Source organism: Ictidomys tridecemlineatus, chromosome X (genome assembly GCF_052094955.1).
Source record: "Ictidomys tridecemlineatus isolate mIctTri1 chromosome X, mIctTri1.hap1, whole genome shotgun sequence".
NCBI lineage: Eukaryota > Metazoa > Chordata > Mammalia > Rodentia > Sciuridae > Ictidomys > Ictidomys tridecemlineatus.
Window position 1 is genome coordinate 96,564,721 of NC_135493.1, and position 24,482 is coordinate 96,589,202.

At 39.5% G+C, this 24,482-nt stretch overlaps 1 protein-coding gene across 1 annotated transcript in view; it reads right to left on the reverse strand.

Annotated features, from left to right (window-relative positions):
* The window catches only part of Lancl3 (LanC like family member 3), a 110,949-nt gene that overhangs the window by 29,333 nt on the left and 57,134 nt on the right, over positions 1-24,482 (reverse strand). The window contains exon 2 of the mRNA XM_005323953.4: positions 2,171-2,294. Coding sequence (XP_005324010.1) covers positions 2,171-2,294 — 124 coding nt within the window. The remainder of the gene's footprint in view (positions 1-2,170; positions 2,295-24,482) is intronic.

Below are 24,482 nucleotides of genomic sequence, written 5' to 3' on the forward strand. Positions count from 1 at the left end.
GGTCTATACAGTCTCTAAGAATCCCCAAGGGAATTGAGCCTCAGTTGTCCACAGTTGCTCATTATTACACACTCAGTTGCTTCTTTCTCTCCACTGTCTCATTTCCTCACTTGTCTATCTATGGTTTCTGGAATCATCTTTCAAATAAATCTTTTATACTCAAATCCTTATGTCTTGGGGTCTCATTGCAGGCAAACTTAGGAACTTAAAGGTTTTCTTGAGACAGCTCTCATTAAAGTGGTTCATTAGTCATTCATTTATTCATTTGGGTATCCTTGGTATGCGCAGGCTCTGTGGCAGAGGTCTAGGGATCACAAAAATAAACAAAAGTAAGTCCCTATCCAAAAAAGGCACAAAGCCCGTTAAGGCAGTTGGACTGGTAAGCCACTAATTAAGTGTAATGTGATGAGGCTCTCCAATAAAAGTGTGGGCAGGGTGACATGATGTTACCCAGTTTGCCTCAGGGGAAAATCTGAACGACGTGAATGTTTTTCCAGAATGTTTTTCAACACCCCTTTCTCCTGAGGCAGAGAAAATACCTCAGGAGATCTCATGACGTTGGTGCAGAGTCTTGAAGTCTGGGTATTACAGATAGATGAAGAGGTTGGAGGAAGTGGAGTGTTCTAGGCAAAAAGAACATGTAAAAGGTATAAAAATATGAGGACACTTTGTATGTGAGAAACTATGATGCACAGAATCTGGAGGGAAGAAATAAAGCTTGAGTCTGGAGAAAGAGGCTGGTGGTCTACCTTACAAATCTTGCTCAGGAGTGCAAGAACTCTAAAGGATAATAACTAATTTACTCCTTAGGTGGCCCAGAGCTCAAAATTCAAAATACTCCCTGCAATTCAGTAGTCTGTTATTAATCAATGAGTACTAAAAATTTCAAATTATATAAATATATTACACAAGTGTACATATCAACACACACATAAATTTACTTATTAACAAATCAAATAAGCAAAGAATAAAATTAAGTCAATTCACTGTAATTTTTGTAAGCCATATGTAAATTTTTAATATCTGCATAAATTAGTGACTACAATGAAACTTTGTTTCCAAAAAATTAATAACAAAGATTTTGTGTGTGTGTGTGGCACACCTGGGATTGAACATGAACTCAGGGGGACTCCACCACTAAACCACGTCCCTAGCCCTATTTTGTATTTTATTTAGAGACAGAGTCTCACTCAGTTGCCTCAGTTTTGCTGAGGTTGGCTTTGAACCCATGATCCTCCTGCCTCAGCCTCCTGAGCTGCTGGGATTACAGACATGTGCCACTACGTCTGGCTGAGAAGATCTTTTGAGCCCAGGAGTTTGAGGCCAGCCTGGGAAATGTAGCGAGACCCTGTCTCAAAAAAAAAAAAAAAAAGAAAAAAAAGGCTGAAGAGCCTTTGAATCTAGGATGAAAGTAATTGTTAAAATAGCTTCAGGCAAACTATGAAAGCAAATATTAAGTTGTGGTTGGTAATATTCATTGATATTTGCTTTTTAAACATTACAGGTAAACATTACAGTAGAATTATTTTGACATATTATGCATACATGGAGTATAACTTCCCATTGTTGTGGTTGAACATGATGTGGAGTCACACTGGTCATGTATTCATATATGAACATAGGAAAGTTATGTCAATTGATTCTACTGTCTTCCTATTCCCATCCCCCTTCCCTTCTCTTGATTCCCCTTTGTCTAACTAATCTAATGAACTTCTATTCTCCTCTTCACCCTTTCTTATTGTGAGTTAGCATCCACATATCACAGAGAACATTCGGCCTTTGGTTTTTGGGGGATTGGCTTATTTCAATTAGTCTCCAGTTCCATCCATTTACTGGCAAATGGCATAATTTCATCCTTCTTAATGGCTGAGTAATACTGTATTGTGTATATATATCATTCTTTATCCATTTGTCTGTTGAATGGCACCTAGATTGGTTCCATAGCTTAGCTATTGTGAATTGGGCTGCTCTAAATATTGATGTGGCCATGTCATTATAGTATGCTGATTTTTTAAAGTCCTTTGGGTAGGACATTTGCTTTTAAATGACATTTTTAAGTATTTCTTGTTAATGAATCTAGTGATAGCCTATGGCAAAAACAAAAATATCCAGTGTCAACATTAGAGACGTCCTCTATCCTACACAGGCCTGTGCCAACATCCTCACTCACCCAAGTACTCGGTTCCATAGTAAGAATACATCAGGGGGAATGGTTTCCTCTTCTTTGTAGCATATTGCTTCCCAGAGTCCAGAATTGCCTGGCAAATTGATTTGATCTGTGCTGGGGTCAGCACCTGAGTAAGGAAATAAAAAAGCAGAAGTCAAATCAGGATCCTTTCCCCCCCCTCAGACGTTAGATTTTCTTGTTTCAGAAGTCCATCATCATACCCCCAAAGTCTTTCTTATGCCTAAATAAACTCAGACCATTACAACTAATTTACTTTTTAGCCAGTGATTCTCCTTTTGAGGTTAAGTGTATCTACCCTCTTCAGAAAACTTGCTGTTTTGATGGAAAACACACACCTTTACTCTGTAGGCTGTTAGAGAATGCAAAGACCACCTGATGGCTGTTATATCATTAATCCTCGTCACAGGAACAAGAATTTGCTCAGAAAAGAACAAACGGTGGTGTTAATGGATCATGCTTAACAAAGCTGTTCCTCCTGGATACAGTATGGTTCAGGTCTAGCCCAGACATCAGGCCTTCAATTTATGTCATTTGGACCACTGTGATTATAAAGCTATGATTCCATGACAAGATGCTGCATGACAGACTCACTGCAGCCATTTGCATTCCCTGAGTGAAACAAGAGCCCAAAGGTGCCAAGGCAAAATAACTTCTAACATCAAAAGGATGAAATAGAAAATGGCTAAAATGTGAGGACCTGCAGCTCTCCACTTTTTGTTTCCATCTAGCCAGTTTTAGGACTATGGAGGTTAAAATGTTCTCAAGTCTTCGAAGCATCATGGAGTTCATTAAGATTCTGCTCAGGTTTGTACTGTGTTCTGTGTCCTGCCCTTCCTCACGGGCAGATTGGATGCTCCCTTTGGCAAGCTCCCATATCACCAGGCCTTTTGCTCTGGTGAAGCACTTACCACCTGCTGTGTTAGGTCTCTCCCACTAGATGATCAGGTTTTTGAGAGCAGACTGTGACATCTCATCATTTTGTATCTAACACAGAACATGAGGGGACTGTTGGCAACTGATGAGTGAATAAGTAGGTGCCAGATTAATTGGTATAAAAAGCAGATGCCTCCCACATCTTCTTTCCTTGATCCTTTCTCTCCTTCCCTCTTTCCATGATCATTCATTCATTATTTATTTATTTATGTATTTATTCATTCATTCATTCATTCATTCATTCATTCTTTATTGGTGCTGGGGATTGAACCCAGGGGTACTTTACCACTAAGCTGCATCCCCAGCCATTTTGATTTGATTTTTAATTTTGAGACAAGGTCCTGCCAAGTTGTTTAGGGCCAAATTAAGTTTCTCAGACTGGCCTCCAACTTGCAATCCTCTTGCGTCAGCTTCCTGAGTCACTGGGATTACAGATGTGCACCTCCATGTTCAGCCCACAAATATTTCTTCAGCCCCTACTCTATTTCTCAAAAGCCTATTCTTGATATTGGTAATACAACAATGAGCATGATGGAGAATACCCCTGCTCTCATGAAATCAACCTTCCCCAAAGTCAGACTCACATAGGAAAGGTACTAATCAGATTAAGCAGAAAGACAAAAAATCACCTACAGTTCAGCTTGATTGAATGAATCTGGGGTCAAGGAAAAGTCTATTGGATTGTGGCATCTCTCCTATCTGAAATGTGGCATTAGAACCACCAATTCCTTTTGAAATAAGACCCTAATGATTTAAGTCATAACTTGCTTTTCTAGTTTACCTAATATTAAAAGGGTAAAATATCCAAGTTTTTTGGTCTTCAAATGTATCACTTGATTGGGAAAAAAATTACTTGAAGAGGAAATGATTCATTAATTAATTCTTTCAACTACTTTTATTGAGCTAGTATTCTAATAAGACCCCATCCTAGGTATTATGGGGAACTTGTAGAAAGCAGGGGACATATTACCCTCCCATCACCACTTCTAACACACACACACACACACACACACACACACACATACGGAACTGAGGGAGATGAAATATAGATAAACTTCTAAAACAGAGGAATTAAAGTTCATAAACCTAGAGATGGAAAGAAACAGTAATGTATGGTATTTAACCTGGACAATGAAATATTGCTCAACTTCAACCAGCATTTTATTTTTCTCCTCAGTTTTTGTCTGCTCAGAAACAAGTGTCTCATGGTTTTCCACCTACCATTCTTCTTCTTATTATTTTTTTTGGTACCAGGGATTGAATTCAGTGAGCCACATCCCCAGCCTTTTAAAAAGATTTTTACTTTGAGACAGGGCCTCACTAAGTTGCTGAGTCTGGCCTCAAACTTGTGATCCTTCACCTCAGCCTCCCTAGTCACTGGGATTAGATGCATGCACCTTCACATCCCGCTTGCTAACATTGTTTTTTTCTTCTTTTGCTTACCATTCTTGAAGATCCTAGCTTCCTATATATCCTCACTGTCAAGTCGAATCAATCCCAAGTCTTTCCTTAGCCCAATAGCAAATTTCTCCCAAACGATTTCCTACCTTTGCTCATTTAAATTCCTAACAAATTTTCATTTGCTATTGAAAACACTTATTCACTGTGCTTTCATCAGCACCATCTCATCTTACATTTAGTCTTACCCTACTTAAAATCTTGCATCATTAATTTCAAATCAACCCTTCCATCTTGTATAACCTCGTAGAAACCTGCCAGAGCCTTGAAGGACATTCACTTAATAGGATTCTATCCTGGCTTCATCCCATATTTTTTTGGGCAGATAGCTTCCTCTTCCACTGTATGCAGGTCCTGCCTGGCTGATATTGATTTTGAATCCATATGACAGAGGCAGTGTTTGTAGTAGGAAACAGTCACTGAATTTTCGGGATGTACTCATTTGCATTACTAAAATTCTATTTGACTTTCATGCCTATAACTGAAAATTGGCTTGTTCTTTCCTCAGTTGAACATTTATTCATATGTTTTCCATGTTTGTGTGTTTGCCTGCTTATGTTTAATCCAGAAAAAAAAATCAACTTGTTATTATGTGGTGCCCTCCCCCAATTCTCTCCATCCCTGAAGCACAGCTCAGAATGGGGAGTGAGTTTATAAAATATTATTTCAAAACCTCCTCTGGTCATGCATCATGTCTGGGTGGTTTCCTCTTATCTCTCAGAAACACTGTGAAAAACAAAGAGAAACCGGTGCTTGTTCGGGTGGATAGAGACCAGTTATGCATGCAGTTCTTTATCTCTGGGAACAGACAAGACCTACCCTTGAGTTTATTGATCAGCGAATAAGAACAGAAAATAGTGCTCATTAAAAGTCTGTGTGGGGGGAACATTGAGAAAAAATGTGCCCCTCTTTTCCCTCCTGAACAAATGGTACAGAAAGAAAAATGGAGATGAAACCTAGGGGTAGGGGCTGGATCTTGTTCTCTCATTTGTCTGCTTTCTCAAACATCCCTCCATTTCCTGTTCAGAGCCCACAGGAAGTCGCACATGAGCACATCCACTCCCTTCAAGAAGATGGCCTCCCTGTTTTCACACACTCTGAGGTCTCATTCTCACTCTGAATGAGAGAGTGGCATTTCCTGGAGGTTAAAAGTGACTGTGGATGGCAGAGGTGAGCTCCCTTTGCCAAAACAAACCCCAATCCCATCTCCTGTGTCTATCCATGTGTTGATATTTTGGATAGATTAGGTTTTTTAGAACTTTTTTTTTTTTTGGTACTGAATTAAACTAAATTAAGATATCTCAAAAATATAAAGCCAATCTATGGTGCTTTGGTTTAAACAGTTTCATTATTGTACCTGACCCTGTAAACTAGTTCTATTAAGCTGACCTCTAAGTATGAAGAACCCACACAGCAATAAAGCACAAGTATGTTTCTTGGCCCTTCCTGAACCACCTCCATGCAGAGAAGAGTTGACCTTCATTAAGGAAATGCATAAAATGGACCAAGCCACAGAAAGCTGGCCTCACCGTTGACCCCCTCCTGAGACAAGTGTCCTACCCACAGTCCTTCAGAAGTGGCAAACGATGTTTCTTTTTCTAGGCAGCAAATACCTACATACTGACGCTGTTAGCACAAAAAGACTGGGATGAATGCAAACTTCACAAATCAGCTCATCACTTTATTCAGGAACAAAGTTTCACACAGGAGCAGGGGATGCAGGGATGAAATGATGCCATGGTGGGACCCACTTTCCTAGTGGAAAATGAGCCCCTAAACAAAGAAAGAGCCTGGGCTTATATAGGTTATTCTGAGAGGTGGTCTAGTGAGCATATCAGTTTTCTTTGGAAACCTAGGAATTTGGAGTTTATTCTGTCAATCAGTGAAGGAGTTAGTTTTAGTGCTTAGCAATTTAGGGTCTGTTTTATGGGGTGAAATGGGATGGAGTCTAAGGTCAGTGGTCAGTTTCTAGAATTTATTGTACTGAACCTGATGGAGAGTCTGGGGTCAGTGGTTGGTATCTGGAAAGGATTTGTTTACAGAAGGATCAATGCTTTGGCCTCTTCCCAGAGACTGCTTTTCTAGGTTTGATGGACACCTCTTCCTTAGGGTTTGTTTATCACTGGGAAAGACTGTATTGGGAAAGGATCAATGCTGTCAATGTGTGGCTTTCCTTCTCACTCCTCTTTCTCCAGGTCTCACTACTTTTGGGGGTTGTCATTTTCCATATCTAATACTTATTGCTCTTCTCTGATCAGCACTGATTGAATGCACAGATAATGGACACCAAGTCCTGGGTGTGCATACTATGCCAGTCAAATTCCTTTCTCAACAATTTGAAACGAGTGTTTAAAAAAAAAAAAAGAAAGAAAGAAAGAAAAGAAAGAAGCTGTCAGCAATCACAGCTGATGCTGCATGCAGGTCAAGAGGTGGAGCTGGGTGCATTGTGCAAATTTGAGGTTTGGTGGGATTAAGTAGGAGCTATGAGGGGGAAATGACAGAATAAGTCAATCAATAGTAAGAGTGAAAGGAGAACTGGGAATTTATACTAAGAGAAACAAAGATACTAAAAGAAAATTAGAGAAAGGCAGCTGGTTCTTACTGCTCCCTTAGTTACTGACAGTTTAGAGCTACTTCCTTGAGGGCTTCCTGGCAAGTTTCCATACAACACACACCCTCATCTTCTTATCCCTCCCCTTTACCATAGTCATTTGATAAAGCCTAAGGGTTTTTGTTCATTTGTTTATTTTTGTTTTGTTTTTTTTTTGTTGGTTTTTGTAATAAGAGCCTAACTAAAACAGGCACAGATACAAAGTCAACACTTCCCCTTTTCACTCTTCCACACTCCACATAAACACAGGAGCTTTGCTACCTACCGTGCTGGATCCTTTCAGCTCAAATAATAAAGATACCTGCATCTAAGGTCCATGATAGGTACTCCAATCTTGAATTACTTATCCTCAAACCTCTGTCAAAAGCCCCATTGAGATATCTGAGATCTGAGAGGCATCTGCTTCTCAAAGTGTGGTCCACGGACCAGCAGCCTGAGCAACATCTAGGAGCCTGATAGAAAAGTAGATGTCCACGCCGTGGTCCCAGTGAACCAGAAACTGAATTTTAACAAGATCAGCAGGAAGTATGCATGCACATTAAAGTTTAAGAAGTACTGTATTAAAAATGCTATCCATGAATTATTAAATTTACCCAGTATTAGGTTAGGTCCCTATTTAATGTATATTTGGATCATATAAATCTGACTTCCCATAGAGTTTCTTTTTCTAACTATGAGTTTCCTGGGTTTCTGTATGAAGGAAAGGTTGATAGATGAAATAGACAAATTTTTGCTAAACTGTTATTGAAGATATTGTTACACTTCTATAAAAAGGCCCATGAGATGAGCTTCTCTCATAGTCCACCTAATAGATTGATAAACTTTATTTTTTCACAGTGAGACAAGCAAGAGTTTTGTCTTAATCTTGAAGGCCAAGAACCAGAGTTCATTAGTGCAGTGACTTTGTTTAAAATTCTAATTTGTTATGTATGAAAGCAGAATTGAACCCAGGACCTTCTGCATGCTAGACAAGCACTCTATCAACTGAGCTATATTCCCAGCACCTTGCAGTGACTTTTTTTAGAGGTTTTCCTATAAATATTTTTCTTCCTAAGCCTTAATCATCAGTTGAATGATTAATGGTTTCATTGTCTTTATACATTTTTGTTGTAAAACACCCTATTTTTTTTTTGAAATAGGCAGAACAAAACTAAAGATCTTTCAATATAGGGACTAGGTATCTTGGGGTGGCAATTCAGGGCATATGAATTATTAGTGTTGAACTACAGCTCTCAAGCTAGCCTGGCAGTCAATCCTTACTGAGTCTGAAAAAATGGTCAGGAGATTCTAGACTTCCCACACCAGATCATGCTCAACTGCCACCAACATTATCATGCAATAGTCCCCAAATGCTCCAAGTGCCCAGCTACATAGAACACAGAAATTTACTCCAATATCATGCCAAACACACATGTAACGGACTAAGAATTTGCTATTTGCTTAAATGTTTCCTCAAGCAATTTATTTCATCTCAATACTTTGTCTCTCCATTCTGGTGGTTGTGAAAACTTCTGTTCAGATAAAGAAGCCATTTGACCACTGATGAACATCATAACAACTCTTGATATCCATGCACAATAGTTTTGAGAGAAAGGCTTTTCAGCTGTAAGAGCCTGGGTATTTTTAGGATTTCAAGTTGATACCACATAACAATAGACTTGCAGGATATGCAGAATCAAGATAGATATATAAACTGTTTAAGGTGGGAGGAGTTGACTTGAAAAGGAAACTGAAAAGTTGAAAATCAATGTGGAATCACAGTTTCTGGGACAGGAGTCCCCTGTGTTTCTTTGCTAGCAAAGCAATAAACCTCTTACCCCCTTCACTTCTCCGCCAAAAAAGAAAGAAAATCAACATGGAGTTCCTGCTCCTCTACCTACACCTTCTTGTGCCAAACCCTAGAAGAAATACTATAGTTCTTCAGATAGGTTTGAGATCTATAGGTAGTTAGGAGGATGTATGTACTTCCCCCCATTCCTTTCCCAGAACTCTGGGAGATGGCAATCACAAAGGCTGATCTTTTGTCTCAGGTCTGGGACCAGTAAAAGAAGTATCATCATATGGCTTGTCCTACATGAGAGAGTTCAAGATAATCCTTTATTTTTTTGTGGGCACCAGGGTAGAGTAGAATAATATCTCATCCTCCTAAATAAATTAATTTTTTAAAAATTCCCAGTCTAAATTATTGCATACTAAAATAATGTTAAGGAAAACATTTTTTTAACAAAATCAGTATTCACAAGTGGTTAGATTTTTATTTTCAATATCTCTTTGGGGCTGTAGTTCACTGGGAGCTCACTAGGTTATAGGGAAAAGCCAAACCTTTCAGGAAATCTCTAGTGTGGGTGGAGATTTATCCGAGGCATTAAGAAGACAGAAACTTGGAGGAGCTACTTTAAAGCACAACATCAGGAGCAGAGGAAGTATTGAAGAAGCTTAGAGAGGCAAAATAAGGTTAAGTGAAAATGTTCAAGCAGGAAATAATCTTAATAAACAGAATAATCTTAAGTATTAGGTGCAAAGCTTGTGAGAGGCACTTTGGAGGTACATGTATTCTAAATAATTAGACTAAGTAAAAATGTGAACCATTTAAATAATGGAACATTCAGCATTCATTTCAATCTTAAAAGTAGTGACCTATAGGAGTAAGATGCTGGCAGTAAATACTGGGGGCGGGCTTCACAAAGGAAAAGATATATGAACTGAGTTTTGAAGGATGAGTAGGAGGTGGATAAACAAAAGCAGTGAGAAGATTTTTAAACTATGAGATGATAGAGAAAACTCTATTAGAACAATGCTTCTCAAACCACAATGTGTACAGGAATCACATGAGGCTTTTGGTACAAATGAAGATTCTGATTCTGTAGGCCTAGTGTGGGGCTAGGATTCTAGTTTTCAACAAGCCCCCCCCCCACTCCAGATAATGCTGAGGCTGAGGCTGCTGTCCACAGACCACACTTGAAGTAGCAAAGGATTATGGGAATACAGAAACTGACTACAGTAAATTATTTCTCTAAGGAATGGTGAGAAGTTAGATCAAAGGAACTGTAGGAAGTTCCCAAAGACAATCAGGGAAGCAGGAAGGAGCACCAGGCAAGGATGTTACACACTATAATTTAAAAGATTAGATGCCCCAGAAAGGAGAGCAGCAACAATGGGAAATTCTCTACCAATATGCTGCATGCAGGAGAAAACATGTCCAAATTTACAAACCCCAGTGGGGAGCTCTCTTAGCCAATGTGGCCAGGTTTGTTATCTTCTTAATTAGTCTCCAAATGGGGCGTGTGTAGCTGGTGCAGAATGAGCGAGTCCCTTCCATCTGGTCTTCCTGATGGTCCCTGACCATTATTATGCTGGGCTATGAGGAATGGGGACAGGTTGTTGAGTTGATGATCATCGTTCAGTCATTAAAGGAAGCCAGTAGGGAATTTCAACGATAAACATTTGGTCCCAGATACCATTTCACTGTTGTTTCTTTTCCCTCCTCATGTCCAGAAATACAAGCCAAGAAAACAATGGAAACCAGAAAAGAAAAACAGGTTTTACCCCATTCTTGCAAACTGACTGCTGACTTTAAGGACTTATTAGAAGCACCTGCTAACTCTCTGAGTAGCACTAGATCATTTCCTTCTTCTGAGACCCCAACTGTCTTAGTGCCTGAGCTTCCTTATCTACAAAAAGGGATCAGAGTACTTGTCTTCAGGTGGTGGTGAGACTCTAGGAAAAAGAGTCCCAATGTTTGGTTACACATTGCGGTCACCTGGGGAGCTTTGGGAAATCCTGATGGCTTGGCCACACACCCGACTTTCTGGATCCTCAGGTGATTACAACTTCAATCAAGGTTGAGAAGCTACTGCCACGAGAAATCCCAATGGTTTGGCCACACTCCCGACTTTCGAGATCCTCAGGTGATTACAACTGCAATCAAGGTTGAGAAACTACTGCCATGAAATAGTAAGTACGACAATAGTTTTTCAAAGCAAAGTGATCATATAATTAAGATGAGGAGGAGGAGGAGGAAGAGGAAAAGGATGACAATGATGAAGAAGAAAAGGAGGGCTAAAGGAAGAACAAACAAAAGATATCCTGGGTATAGAGAAATGCCTTTGGTGAGAGTCATGGAAGAATGGAAAGGAGATACCGGATGTGCACATGAATGAACATGCTGAGTTAGGTCAGAGGTCCATTAAACACTTTTCTATTTCCAATCTGGGCACCAATGCACTTTTTAAAAAATTTTTCTTAGTTATACATGATATCTTCATTTTGTTTATTTATGTGGTGCTGAGCATCGAACCCAGTGTCTCACATGTGCAAGGCAAGTGCTCTGCCACTGAGCCACAACCCCAGCCCACCAATGCATATTTTGTGGGAGGGTAATGGAGAAACCTCAGAACACAGCAGGCAATGTACTAGATTAGGAATCAGAAGATCTGGGCTTGAAAATCTGACTTTGGTACCATTACCATGGCTAAGTCATCAGATCTATTCCCTCATCTATAAAATAAAGGGACTGGGCTAGAATCTGTTCACTACGTCAGTGTGCTTCTTAAATTTTGGTGTGTCTAAAAATCACTTAGTGAGCTTGCTAAAATACAGCTTCCTGGGCCTGGCTCTCAGAGATTCTGGGTTAGTAGCTGTGGAATGCGATCTGAGATCCTGCCATTTCTAACAAATTTTCAGATGATGCTGTTAGGGAAGAACCTCATAGGTGGCTCTGTAGTAGATGACCTCTAAGATTTCTCTGGGCTCCAAACTCTAAGGTTCTCTAAGGTATTGGAGGAGTCTAGCTTTTGAACATAAGAGCGTAGCATAATCATCAAAAACATGGAGTTTGGAGTCAGATAGAGACCTAGTTCCCAGACTTAGCTTCACCACTTTCTAGTAGTGTGAATTTGGGTAAGTTGCTTATCCCTTCTAAGCTTCAGTTTTCTCGTTTTTTACAAAAGCAGTGGTAAGACCTGCCTTATGGAGTTGCTGTGATGACTCCATATGAGACACTTAGTGCAGTCCCTGCCATAAAGCACATGCAAGCTCTAGAGAAAAGGGACATCTGAAGTCCAGTAGTGACTCAACTCCAACCATTCAGCCTTGGAAGTTTGAGCTCAGGGGATTTCTCACAAAAGAACCCTGTTATTGCCCACATTCCTTGCCTCATCCTCCACCCAAGGACTAGCTATGGCCTCCTGAATTCCTAAGTTGTGGTAACCTGTAATTCATAAACTACTAAGGCAAAGCCCTTCATGTCTATGCATTTACTTTTAATTTTCCATCACTACACTTGCAGCCTTCAATGTCCCAACTTTTGCCAAAAGCACGTTCTTCTGCTCTTTCAAAATACCTCTCAAGTTTACCTCATTTCTAGATAAGTCTCTGTCACTAACTAACTATGTAACTTTAGACAAATCAAGAAACCTTTCTGGACCTCAGTTTCCTCGTCTGAAAAAAAAAACAAGGAGTTCAGCTGATGTGGTCTTTAATGTGCCTTTGGCTTTAGCATTTTGTTATTTAGTAATTTGATATTTTATGGAAAATTTTTGCAAATCTACATATTCATATTTGGGCTAGACTTTTGGATTGCAGTTGTGATAGTCCATTTCAGTGGTTTAATTTCTTACAGAGTAGGTAAAAAGTCCTTTACAATGATACTATATCATGTGTTTAATTTGTCCTGTTCTAGAACATTTTATTTTTACAAGAGACTTATTTCTTAAATACTTTCTTCCTAGTCAAAAGATTAAAGAATAAAAACTCTTTGGGTGGGGTACTGTGGACTGAACCAGGGGCACTTTACCACTAAGTTATATTAACAGCTCTTTTTATTTATTTTGACACAGGTCTCGTTAAGTTGCTGAGGCTAGTCTCAAACTTGTGATCCTCCTGCCTCACCTCCCAAATCACTGGGATTACTGGCATTTGCCACTGTGTCCAGCAAGACCAGAACTCTTTTTAGCATCTTGATATCAGTTGTTTAAATATTAGGAGTTATCAGTCTTCTGATGCCCCCAAAGTGAATGATTACATTATAAGCCCAGATGTATAAGCTGACCATTTTACAGACCCTCCTATAAGCCACTTTTGAATCAGTATCCCATTACAGTATTCTCAAACTATACTACTGTGGTTTAACTTTTCAAGTGCCCGCTGGGTGCATAATACTTTGATAGAGAGAATAGAAATATAGAGGCAAGTATTTGCTTGTATCCAGATAAATAGTAAATGTTCTTATTTGGAAAGGCCAATTCTAATTACATGTTTGTGGCTGACTTTGTTGGTGAGAACATCCATTCTCTTCTTATCCCTTGCTAACCAAATCTCAATTTTATTGGGGTGACACAGCCAATCCTAAATTATAGTGATCAGCCTTAGCCAAACATGTCAATCCTATTGTTTGTAGGGGGTTAGCAATACAACTTCATTTTGAATAATGGATAAATCTTCAAGAACTTCATGGAAGGTCTTTTGTTGAATCTTTTTTTTTTAATTCTAATTTGTTATAAATGACAGCAGAATGCATTACAATTCATATTACACGTATAGGGCACAATTTTTCATATCTCTGGTTGTATATAAAGTATATTCACACCATTCATGTCTTCATACATATACTTTGGATAATAATGATCATCACATTCCACCATCATTAATAACCCCATGCCTGCTCCTTTCCCCTCCAATCCCTTTGCCCTATCTAGAGTTCATCTAATCCTCCCATGCCCCCCCCCCACCCCACAACCTCATTAAGAATCAGCCTCCTTATATCAAAGAAAACATTTTGGCCTTTGGTTTTTTTGGGATCTAACTTCATTCAGAATTAATGTTTTCCAACTCCATCCATTTACCTGCAAAGGCCATGATTTTATTCTCTTTTAATGTTGAATAATACATGGAAGGCTTTTTGTTTCATAATAAATGGGAAAAAATGGATGAATTTGGCCGTTACTACCCTTACCATTCTCTCCTTTTTTGTCATTGTTGTTGTCTTGAATGTACATGTGAGGTCTGGAACAGCAATAGCCATTTCTTATCCTGAGGCAATTAGCATGTGGACGATAGGTCAACATTCACAAAACCATGGTGAGAGGCTGAGAGAGAAGATCCTAGGGTTTGTGGACGTCATCAAGCATCTGTAACACAGCCAGAATCACCTGTCTCCAGACTCTTGCTTTGAAAGAAAATGCAATATCTTTTTTAAAGCCATTATTCATTGGGTTATAGCCAAACCTGGACAGCCATAAAGTGCCAACCTAACAATGTTGCAAACATTGTATTTTCCTGCAAAGCAATTTTTCTTTGCCCATGTGCACCTCTGTTTCCACAGAAACTTTTAGCTCTGGAGCTCTTTAACATGGTGGGGCTGACTACCTGAGTGGGAAAGTTCACAACTACATTTCCAATTCTGTCTTGACTTGTGATTTATTTTTCCCATTAAGTGCTATCCTAGAGCCCAGAGACAAAGGATGGAAAACACGCCATCATCTTTGCTGCCACTGTCCTGGATGACATCTCTATTCCTTCCAGTTCCACTGCTTCAGGTCACACACAATGGACATTCTCCAGCTGCCTTCATGACAGTGGATCTTCAAATCCTCAAAGCCATAGAGTCCTGGCAACAAGTACTATGAAACAATTATCTTCCTTTGAAGCAACTGCTGTCTCCTTGACTTAAGTGACTATATCACATACTGCCTACTCTGTCACCTTAGAGAGCTATTCAGGAAAATGGTCCTAGATGAACAATAGTTGAACAATTTGCACCATCTTAAATTTCAATAGCTCTTCCACCTAGATGCTTTCAACAGAACCAGCTGAAAGGATTTCTTTTGATGAGTTTTTTTTTTTTTTTTTTTTTTTTTTTAAGTACTGAGGATTGAACCCAGGGGTGCTCTTAGCTACAGCTCCAGTCTTGTCTTTTCTTTTAGGAGACAAGGTCTCACTAAGTTGCTTAAGGCCTCACTAAGTTGCTGAGACTGGTCTCAAATTTGCAATCCTCCTGCCTCAGCCCCTGAGTTGCTGGGATCAGAGTGTGCACTACCACATCTGGCTTGCCATGCTCTTTGGCATGTGCCTGTGGGATTGAAGTTCAGACATGGGCAAGGGGAAGTAAAGATTCTTTAAAACTGCTTACATTTCTATTCTTTTTTACCCCTGGTACCTTAAAATACATTTTAATAAATGTAATCCTCAGATTAGGGGAAGCCATGTGATCTAGTGCTAATTTCACCACAAATGGTAAAATTTCTCCGTGTGCAAAATGAAACCTAAAGGCTGTTGCAGGGAGGGCAGAGATTGAGTATTCACGGTTGGGAAATTGCAAATTTCTAGCTTTGTCATTATATCATCCTGAGTTAAGTGATTTATAGATATACAGCTATTCCATTCCTTCTCTCTTATTCATTTAAGTATTGTAGGTAATCTATTCTTTGTGTGATCTTGTCCAAAGCAATTTTGCTATTTTTACATTATGTTTTCTGACACTTTAAAGGGAAAACTATGCCAGGCATGGTGGCACAGAGAGGTGAGGCAGGAGGATCGCAAGTTCAAGGCCAGCCTCAGCAACTTAGCAAGGACCTGAGAAGTTAGTGAGACCCTGTATCTAAATAAAAAATAAAAAGGGCTAGGGGTCTAATTCAGTGGTTCAGCAACCCTGGGTTCAATTCCTGGTACCAAAAAATGAAAAATAAATAAAGGGAAAACTATTCTTTTTTGTTTTATGAAACAATATTAGCCAGTAATTTTTTGGGGGGAATGGTGATGCTGGGATTGAACCCAGGGCCTTGTGCGTGTGAAGCAAGCATGCTACCAATTGAGCTATATCCCCAGCCCCACTAGCAAGTGATCTTTAGGATAGAGTTAGACTATAAAATTCAGATAGAATCACTTTCTACATAAAGGACATATTGAAAAAGGAGATTTGAGGTGACCTGAGCATGAAGATATGCTGAAGGAGCTGCCACCACTGTCCCCTGAAGAGGGGCCAGGCAGCCATAATGAATAAAAGTGCCTCTGTGGCTAGTTTTAGTGCCTAGGGGAAGGAGAAAGGAATAGAAAACTTCAGGAGGATCTGGCTCTATCACTAAAGAGGAGAGAAGAGTTGTAAATTGACAGCTTCACTCTGTTAAGGGCAACAACTCCCCATAGACTCTTTCTTAGATTTGAGTTTTCACAAGTTCTAAGTGGATTTTTTCAAATGAACAAAGCTGGGGAAGCTTCTGGTCCTTAGAAAGGCTGGGGTAAGCAGCTGGAAAATATAACCAGCACTAAGCAAAGCAAGATTTATAAACTGGGAAGTCAGTATCTTAAAGTCCTCATCTTAGACTTAGTATTTAGTGTATAAATATTTATTGAGCCCAGCTGTGGCTCAGTAGAACACCAGTGAGCAAGAGAGGAAAACTGTTGCTATCATGGTGATCTAGTGGGACAGTCTGAATAAATTCATATCCTACTCCATATTCTATTTCCCTAAATATCTCATATTCTGACAATCTTCATAACTTTCTATTATTTTAATGTTTTTTTTTTTCCCTCCTAGTACCCGGGATTGAACCCAGGGGTGCTTAATTATTGAGCCATATCCACAGCCCTTTTTACGTTTTATTTTAAGACAGGGTCTCACTAAGTCGCTTAGGGCCTCGCTAAGTTGCTGAGGCTGGCCTTGAACTTGTAATCTTCCTACCTCAGCCTCCAGAGCCACTGGGATTACTTGTATGCACCACTGTACCCAGCACTAATGGGGCTGTCTTTATAAAGAAATCAGCATTAACTGAATCACTGGCCTCATGGCATGTTGCCCAGGAAAAGTTTAACAGAAGATAAAACCCAGTCACAGTCTTCAACGTTCAACCAAGGGCAATCACCAGAATTTTAAGGATGGACATACCAAAGAAGTGGCCAGCTGCTATAACAGCACATAATTACATGGAAATTCTCAGCAATGGAGGCCTGGCTCCAGACCAAAGTTTCAGAGGGGTCGGGTAGGACTGAACACTCATAAAACACAACAACAACAAAAACTCCATTTGTGTTGCTGGGACATGGACACTGTTTTACAGGGCTTTGCATTGCAAATCCAGCACTATTTAGTATTGCAAATAGCACAGGTGGTTGGAACAAGGAACTCAGCTTAATCTTATGTGGTTCACGTAGCTTGGTTGCATTTATTCCTAGTCACAGACTAGACCCTTAATTATAAATGCCAGGTACCCTCCATATAAATTTGCTTCAATGATTGTTACACAGAATACTACTGACCACCTATCACTTTATTTTATTGGTACTAGGGATTTAGCTTGGGGGGAGTTACCACTGAGCCACATCCCAACCCTTTTAATTTTTTATTTTGAGACAGGGTCTTGCTAAGTTGCTTACAGCCTTGCTAAGTTGCTGAGGTTGGCTTTGAACTTTTGATCCTCCTACCTCAGCTTCCTGAGCCTCTGGGATTATGGGTGTGCCACCTTGCCTGAATCACTTACCACTCTTTAAATAAACAAAAGCATGCTTCTTCACGATACTGAGGGTAATCTCATGCTTTATATGTAAACGGCACAGGTACATAAAATATGTATATAGTTATGAAGAAGTACTTACAAAATAAGTACTTTGTATTCTTCAATTATTCTATGAAGTAACAACTCAAGACAAAATTTATCTATGTATGTGCATGTAATGAAGTGTGTATATGTCTATGTACATATAATTTACATATACAATAAACATGTTTAGCTTGGACTTCTACTACAGTATATCAGTGTCCAAGGGAATGAAGTATCTACTTGTATAAGAATGTTCAGAGGGCCAGGCGCCATGGCACACACTTGTAATCCCAGTGGATTGGGGGCTTGGGAGGCTGAGGCAGGAGGATCATGAGTTCAAAGCCAGCCTTAGCAACTTAGCAAGGCCTTGGGAGGCTGAGGCAGGAGGATCATGAGTTCAAAGCCAGCCTTAGCAACTTAGCAAGGCCCTAATGTTTTCTTAGAGACATTTACCCTGTCTCTAAGAAAACATTAAAAAAAAAAAAAAGAGCTGTGGATGTGGCTCAGTGGTTAAGTACCCCTGGGTCCAATTCCTGGTACCAAAATAATAATAAAGAAAAAAGAAGAGAATGTCCACTAGGGTAGAGCACTTCCCTAGCATGTATGAGGCCCTTGGTTCAACCCCTGGCATTGAAGAAAATAATTAAGAATGTGGTTTTATTCATAAAAAAAGAAAACCTGAGAAGATTTTAAATGCCCCCAACAGGTGAATGAATGAATGGATTGTGGTATTTTCATACAATGGAATACTGCTTAGAGATACAAAAAGCTCAAACTACTGATACATGGCAACAATCTCAGTGGATGAACATGTTGAACAAAAGAAGCCAGACACAAAAGGGTTTCTGCTACATGATTCATTTATGTGAAGTTTAAGAACAGGCAGAATCTAACTATGATGAAGGAGGTCAGAAAACAAAGTTTGTGTGTGTGGTGGGGAAGGGTGAGTAACATTGATTGGGATGAAGGAACCCTCTGGATTGATGGAAGTGTTCTGTATCTTGATCTGGTAATAATTATATTAATTATGCAGTTAAATCATTGAGCTATACATTTAAGAGTTGTACATTTTGCTATATGTAAATGATACTTCAATTTTAAATAAGTAAAAATAGAGCAGGGTGTTGAGCATTATATCTATTAAATGGCAGAGCAAAGGGTTTAGCTGGCTTGTTAATGCATTTGTGTGAATGTCAAGGTCCTTTGGCTGTAAGTAGGAGGCACCAACTTTACTAGCTGTCCCAAAGAGGGGCCTTCTTATACCTCTGGATGAAATAGAAAAAGGTTGCTTCCCTCTGAATGGATGAATTACATAGAAATGTACATGACCTCTGGGCTAATGCAGCTCCCAGTCAGAGTTTAGTGACCAGAACATGGAAGCAGGATTTCACTTTCCCGGCCCTTTTGGCCTGTGTGTGCAGCACAACCTTACCAACCACCCAAGGCTGCCCCAATTTCTGAAAGGAAGCTGGAAAAAGCTCCAGGGATCTGAGAGCAAGCCAGAAAGCCACCAGGCTGCAGGTAGCATTCTCTCTTTTGATGACAGAGGTCTCTGCCTTTCTTCTGCTTCAACTGGTTTATTTTCTCTACTTCTCTATGGCTGAAGGTGACATCCCATCATAGCATGACATATGCACACAATGACATTCATTCACTCACCTTCCAAATTTTAACATGCCTCTCAGTTTTCGCCATACTTGCAGTATTAACCAGAAACCCACTGAAACACAACTTCAAAATCCTGAGAGAATCCAATTGGTTCAGTCAGGTGTATTTACCCAGTTGTAATGACTCCAGCCAAGGAACAGGGCCAAGTAGCTCAACATGGATGCCAAGACCCAGAGAAGGAGTGGGACAACATTTTGCAGAGTAATGAGATTATTTTGAGCTGGGAGGGCATCCCCAGAAGTATTTGTGTCCAGAATAGAAATATTAGATAGAAAATAGGACTTCCACTGGCTTACTCAAAAAACATGTCATTTTTCTTTTATAACAAATCTTGATGTGGTCAACTGCTGATCTTGTTTAGTGACTTATGATATCTGACACAAGATGATGCAATTCCCTCTTCTTTCCCTCATGTTGGCACTTCGGCACAAAATGGCTGCTGAAACTCCAGATACTATGTTTTACATCCAAAGCAGAAAAAAAAAAAAAAAAAAAAAAAAGGAAAGGGCAGCCACCAGCCATATGCATTCTCTTTTATCAAGAAAGTCAGAACCAGTTGTGGTGGCACATGCCTGTAATGCCAACAACTTGGGAAGCTGAGGTAGGAGGATAGCACACAAGCTCAAAGCTAGCCTCAGCATTTAGAAAGGCCTTAAGCAACTTAGCAAGACCCTATCTCAAAAAAAAAAAAAAAATTAAAAGGCTCGGGTTGTGGCTCAGTGGTTAAGCACCTTTGGGTTCAATCTCTGGTACAAAAAAAAAAAAAAAAAAAAAGCAAGCCTGAACCCCCATGCAGACTTACACTACCGTTGGAAGTTTTCTTTGAGATGGCCACTCAAGTCAAAGCTTAGAAGTTGGAAAATCAGTAATTATCATCAAGCATTGTAACACCAAATGAGACCTGGGTTTCATTAGTGCTGGCAATGTGAAAAATGGAGCTTTGTAGGTAACCATGTGTGTCATCACACTCAACTATAGGAATCCATATTCTCAGAAAATTTACGTTAGCTATTCAGGATCGTGTCTGAACCCAGGTGATGGAAGGCACATTTAATCCTTTTTTTAATTCATTGCTTCTCACCACACACTAAGCCACTATATATTCAATTTTGCGCTCCACCACCTAGAATCCTTTGCCTAGGATTTGCATTTTATTTCAAAAGCTGTCGTGCAGGTAATTGGTGCAGGCAGGTTTCTCGGCTCTAACCTGACTATCTAACCACTACACAAATGCCTTTTCTACCAAAGTAATAGAGGATTATAGGAAGTGTATTTAAAGGATACTCAGCTTTCTCTAAATATACTGTTATTTCAGAAGTGCTCTAATGATAATGATTTCAATATATGCAAATAGATAGTACTCCAGTTTAAGTCTCTTCCTTACCGTGAAACAGGTGCAAGAAATGAAGGGGGAGTGTTGAAGCCACCAACTGAAGGCAGACTTCACCTTTAAAAGGAATGGGTGGGGCTAGATGGCTTCTGGGTGCCCCTCCTTGCCTGATATTGCACTTTCTAAATGGACTGCAATCACGGTCTCTCCAAATCATGAGGGACATTTCCAAGAATTGAGTCTAGATTAGTGTTCCTTTTCAATCAAGAGTCACTGTATTCTATGAAGGGAGAAAAATGGCATGGGAAAAGGCAGAATGAGCCCACTCAGATGAAGCAGGGAGAAATTCAAATCTTCTGATTTTTATATATGGGTTGAAGACTGAAAGACAATTACTGATGTTTTATGTATTTAAACATTTTATTTCTCATATGCACATTTAAGGGCAAAATTTGGGGAGAAGCCCATGCTACTGAGGGGAGATGTTTAGATATTTGTTCATAGAGTACATATTCATGTTATGGCATATTTATCATTTATGTTAATTTTGTCCTTACTTCAACTCAGTCTAACTTAAAAGTGTAAGGAAAAGAATAAACTTTGGGGATCCCTTTAGGTAAGTACCAGGTGCTACCAGATTGTACCCGTACCTCAGACTCCCTTTATAAGCCAGTATGAAAAGGAGTCCTAAATAGCTGTATTAATTAGCTCCAAATCCTTGGGCAAATTACTTTGGCTGTATAAAGCTCAGTTTTCTCATCCATGATGTGGAGATATTCAAGGACCTTAAAAATCCTTTCCTGCTCAAAAGTTCCATGTTGCTATTATTCCCAAAGAAGCGTATTTAAATCTAGTTTGTTCCAATAGCATGAAGTCTTCACTTCTGGTTCAGAAGGTCCCCACACCACCCTATGTTTATTTTTTTTTTAATTTTATTTTATTTTTTGGTGGTACTAGGGATTGAACCCAGGGCCTCGTGCATGCTGGGAAAGCGCTCTACCATTGAGCTACATCTCCCCACCTTCCATTACTCTGAGTCTTCTGTGAAGTTTCCTGGTAGTCTGATAATAACTCCCCATTTTATTTTTATACATTTTTTAGTATATAACTCCAAAGATTTATGAGAATGTACAAAAATTCCCATAAACCATTTGCCCATCTTTATCTTTTGTTAACATTTTGCCACATTTGCTTTTTATTCTATTTGGGAGGCTCCTTTATCCAGAACTACTTCAGTATTGTCCTCTAAACAAATACAATCTCTTACCTAACTACAGTGCACCTATCAAAATCAAGAAATTTAACACTGATATAATGCCATTATCTAATTTCCACCTTTAAATTTTTCCAATAATCCTAAAAATGTCCCTTTTTAAAAGTTACCCAATCCAGAATCACACAATGCATTTCATTGTCATGTACCTTCAGACTTCATTAATCTGGAACAGATCCTTAGCTTTTCCTTTCTTTTTTTCCCCCCTGACTTTGAAATTTCTGAAGAGTATGGGCAATTTATTTTATAAGATATCCCTCAGTCTGGATGTTCCTCATGATTCAATTCAGCTTATGTATTCAGGGCAGGAAGACCCTAAAGTGATGCTCTGTCTTTTGTGCAATGTCATATTCGGAGGGACATGATATTTGACCCATATTGGTGACCCTTACCCACCCCCTCTTTGATATTAAGGTACTTTAAGTTGAATCTCTGTTGCCTGGGATATGAAAGGCTGTGACTAATCCAAGGGTTTTATTACTAAAGACTTGTAGGCTTGGGTAAAATACAGCTTCAACAGTAAGATGTGTCATCACTTAAGCCTGGCTGTATGCCAGCTGGAAAGGCCCAGAAATTAGGAGTTTGGACCAATGACAACCAGCCAATAAGTTAAAAATATTATGGAAGCCAGATAAGTCAGCCAAGTCAATGGAGGGGTAGACAGGTAGGTGCAGGAAGTCAGAGTCCATGAGGTCAAAGTCAGTAAGCTCCAGCCTAAAGGATAGCAAGCTCTGATTTCAGGGCAGGGGCTGTGGGCTCAGTGCCCAGTGTTATAAAGCTAATGGGCGGGGCTGGCCCTGCGCCCAAGGGTATTACTCATAGACCTCAGCGGAATGCAATAGTAAGGCATTCCTGGCTATAGCAGTCTGAGGTGTCAGCACTATTGCCTACCTTATTGTTGGCATTACCATGTTCTTTTTCCTTTCTCTAAACCAGGGCTACTCAAATTGTAACATGCATGTCAATTCCCTGGTAATCTTGTTGGAGTGTAGCATCTGATCCAGTAGGCCAGATGTTTGGCCTGGGATTCTGTATTGCTAACTAGTTCCTAAGTGATACCAGTGGTGATGATTCAGACCATCCTTTGTGTTCCAAAGCTGTTGGAGACCCCCATTTTTGGCTATGGCTGAAATGGAGTTGCTACCATGAATTCACATATACTGGAGTGAGTGCTATTGTGACCTCTCTACACCATCAGATAGATGTTTCCTTGACTTGGTCAATTCGGAATTCACTGAACAACCTAACAAGTCATTTAAATCCAAAAAGGAAAAAAAAATGAAGGGGTAGGAAAGGAGAAACAGATATACATGGCAGGCTGCCAAGCCAGGAATATAGTGAAACTCCATGAACATTCAACAATGAATAATGACTCTATTTTGTAAATTAACAAGAAATCTCATTTTGATAGCCTTGAGGATGTGCATGTCCAGAGAGCAGGCGGTTCCTCATGGCAGGGGAGGAGTTGATTTTGCATTCATCCTTACTTTTTCTATGGAAAATTATAGTCCACCTACAAAACAAAACGAACCTTGGTGACTCAGGATAATTTCCTTTCAGCAAGCACCTCTAAATAGGCCCATCATAGTCTTTCCATAGTACTCCCAGATGTTCTAAAACTGAGAAGGTTAGAACTGAAGTAACAAGGGCATTACTCACAGGAACCAAGAACCTGCTTATTATGAACAATTCACATCTCTGGCAAATTCTTTAAAATCGGTGCCTTTTGTAAGGCTCTGTTTTGAAAAAAAATACAAAGTCCAAGTTGGTATTATACTTCTGTGACGGTAACTTTAGGACACAGCAGCAGGAACATTATACGAAGACAGTCTAGCAATGCAGCAATTTGTTTATTACATTTGCTTTCAATTAAAGGCAAAGCATCTTTAAGTCTTAAGAACAAAGATGCTCATTTGTTCCAGCAGAGGGAGCCTGTAAGTCAAAATCGACCCTGATCTTGTCAGAATGAATTAAGGGTCATTTGCCAAAAAGAGAGGAAAAAAAAAATAGAGTTTATTGAAGCATGAAAGCATGAAAATGACCTTGAAATAATGATTCCAGGTATTCAATCAATACCCGCTTAGTGAATAAATGGTTTGCCTCTTTCCCCAGGGAGCCATTGTCTCAGTGACTTCCCATCTACTCATCAACCTCAGGAATGCCAGCATTAAATCATACAACTGTCTTCTGAGAGAAGCTCATTTAGTAAACAATCAGACTTTTTGGGTGGGAGTGGAGGGCTACCTTTTGTTTAGGGTCTCCAAAGGCAGATGGCTTATGACTAATCTTCACACTAACCTGGAGAAAAAGGCTCACTGTCATCTTGAATGTGAAGAGACTAAGGTTCTGAGAAGCTAGTGACTTTCTTAGATTCACACATCTAGAAGGTGAGAGGCTGAAAAATTGTTCAATGACTTTGTTCTACTGTAATAGGATTATATAGCCACATTTTTGCCATGTAACCAAGGTGCTTCACATTGTAGCTGGAA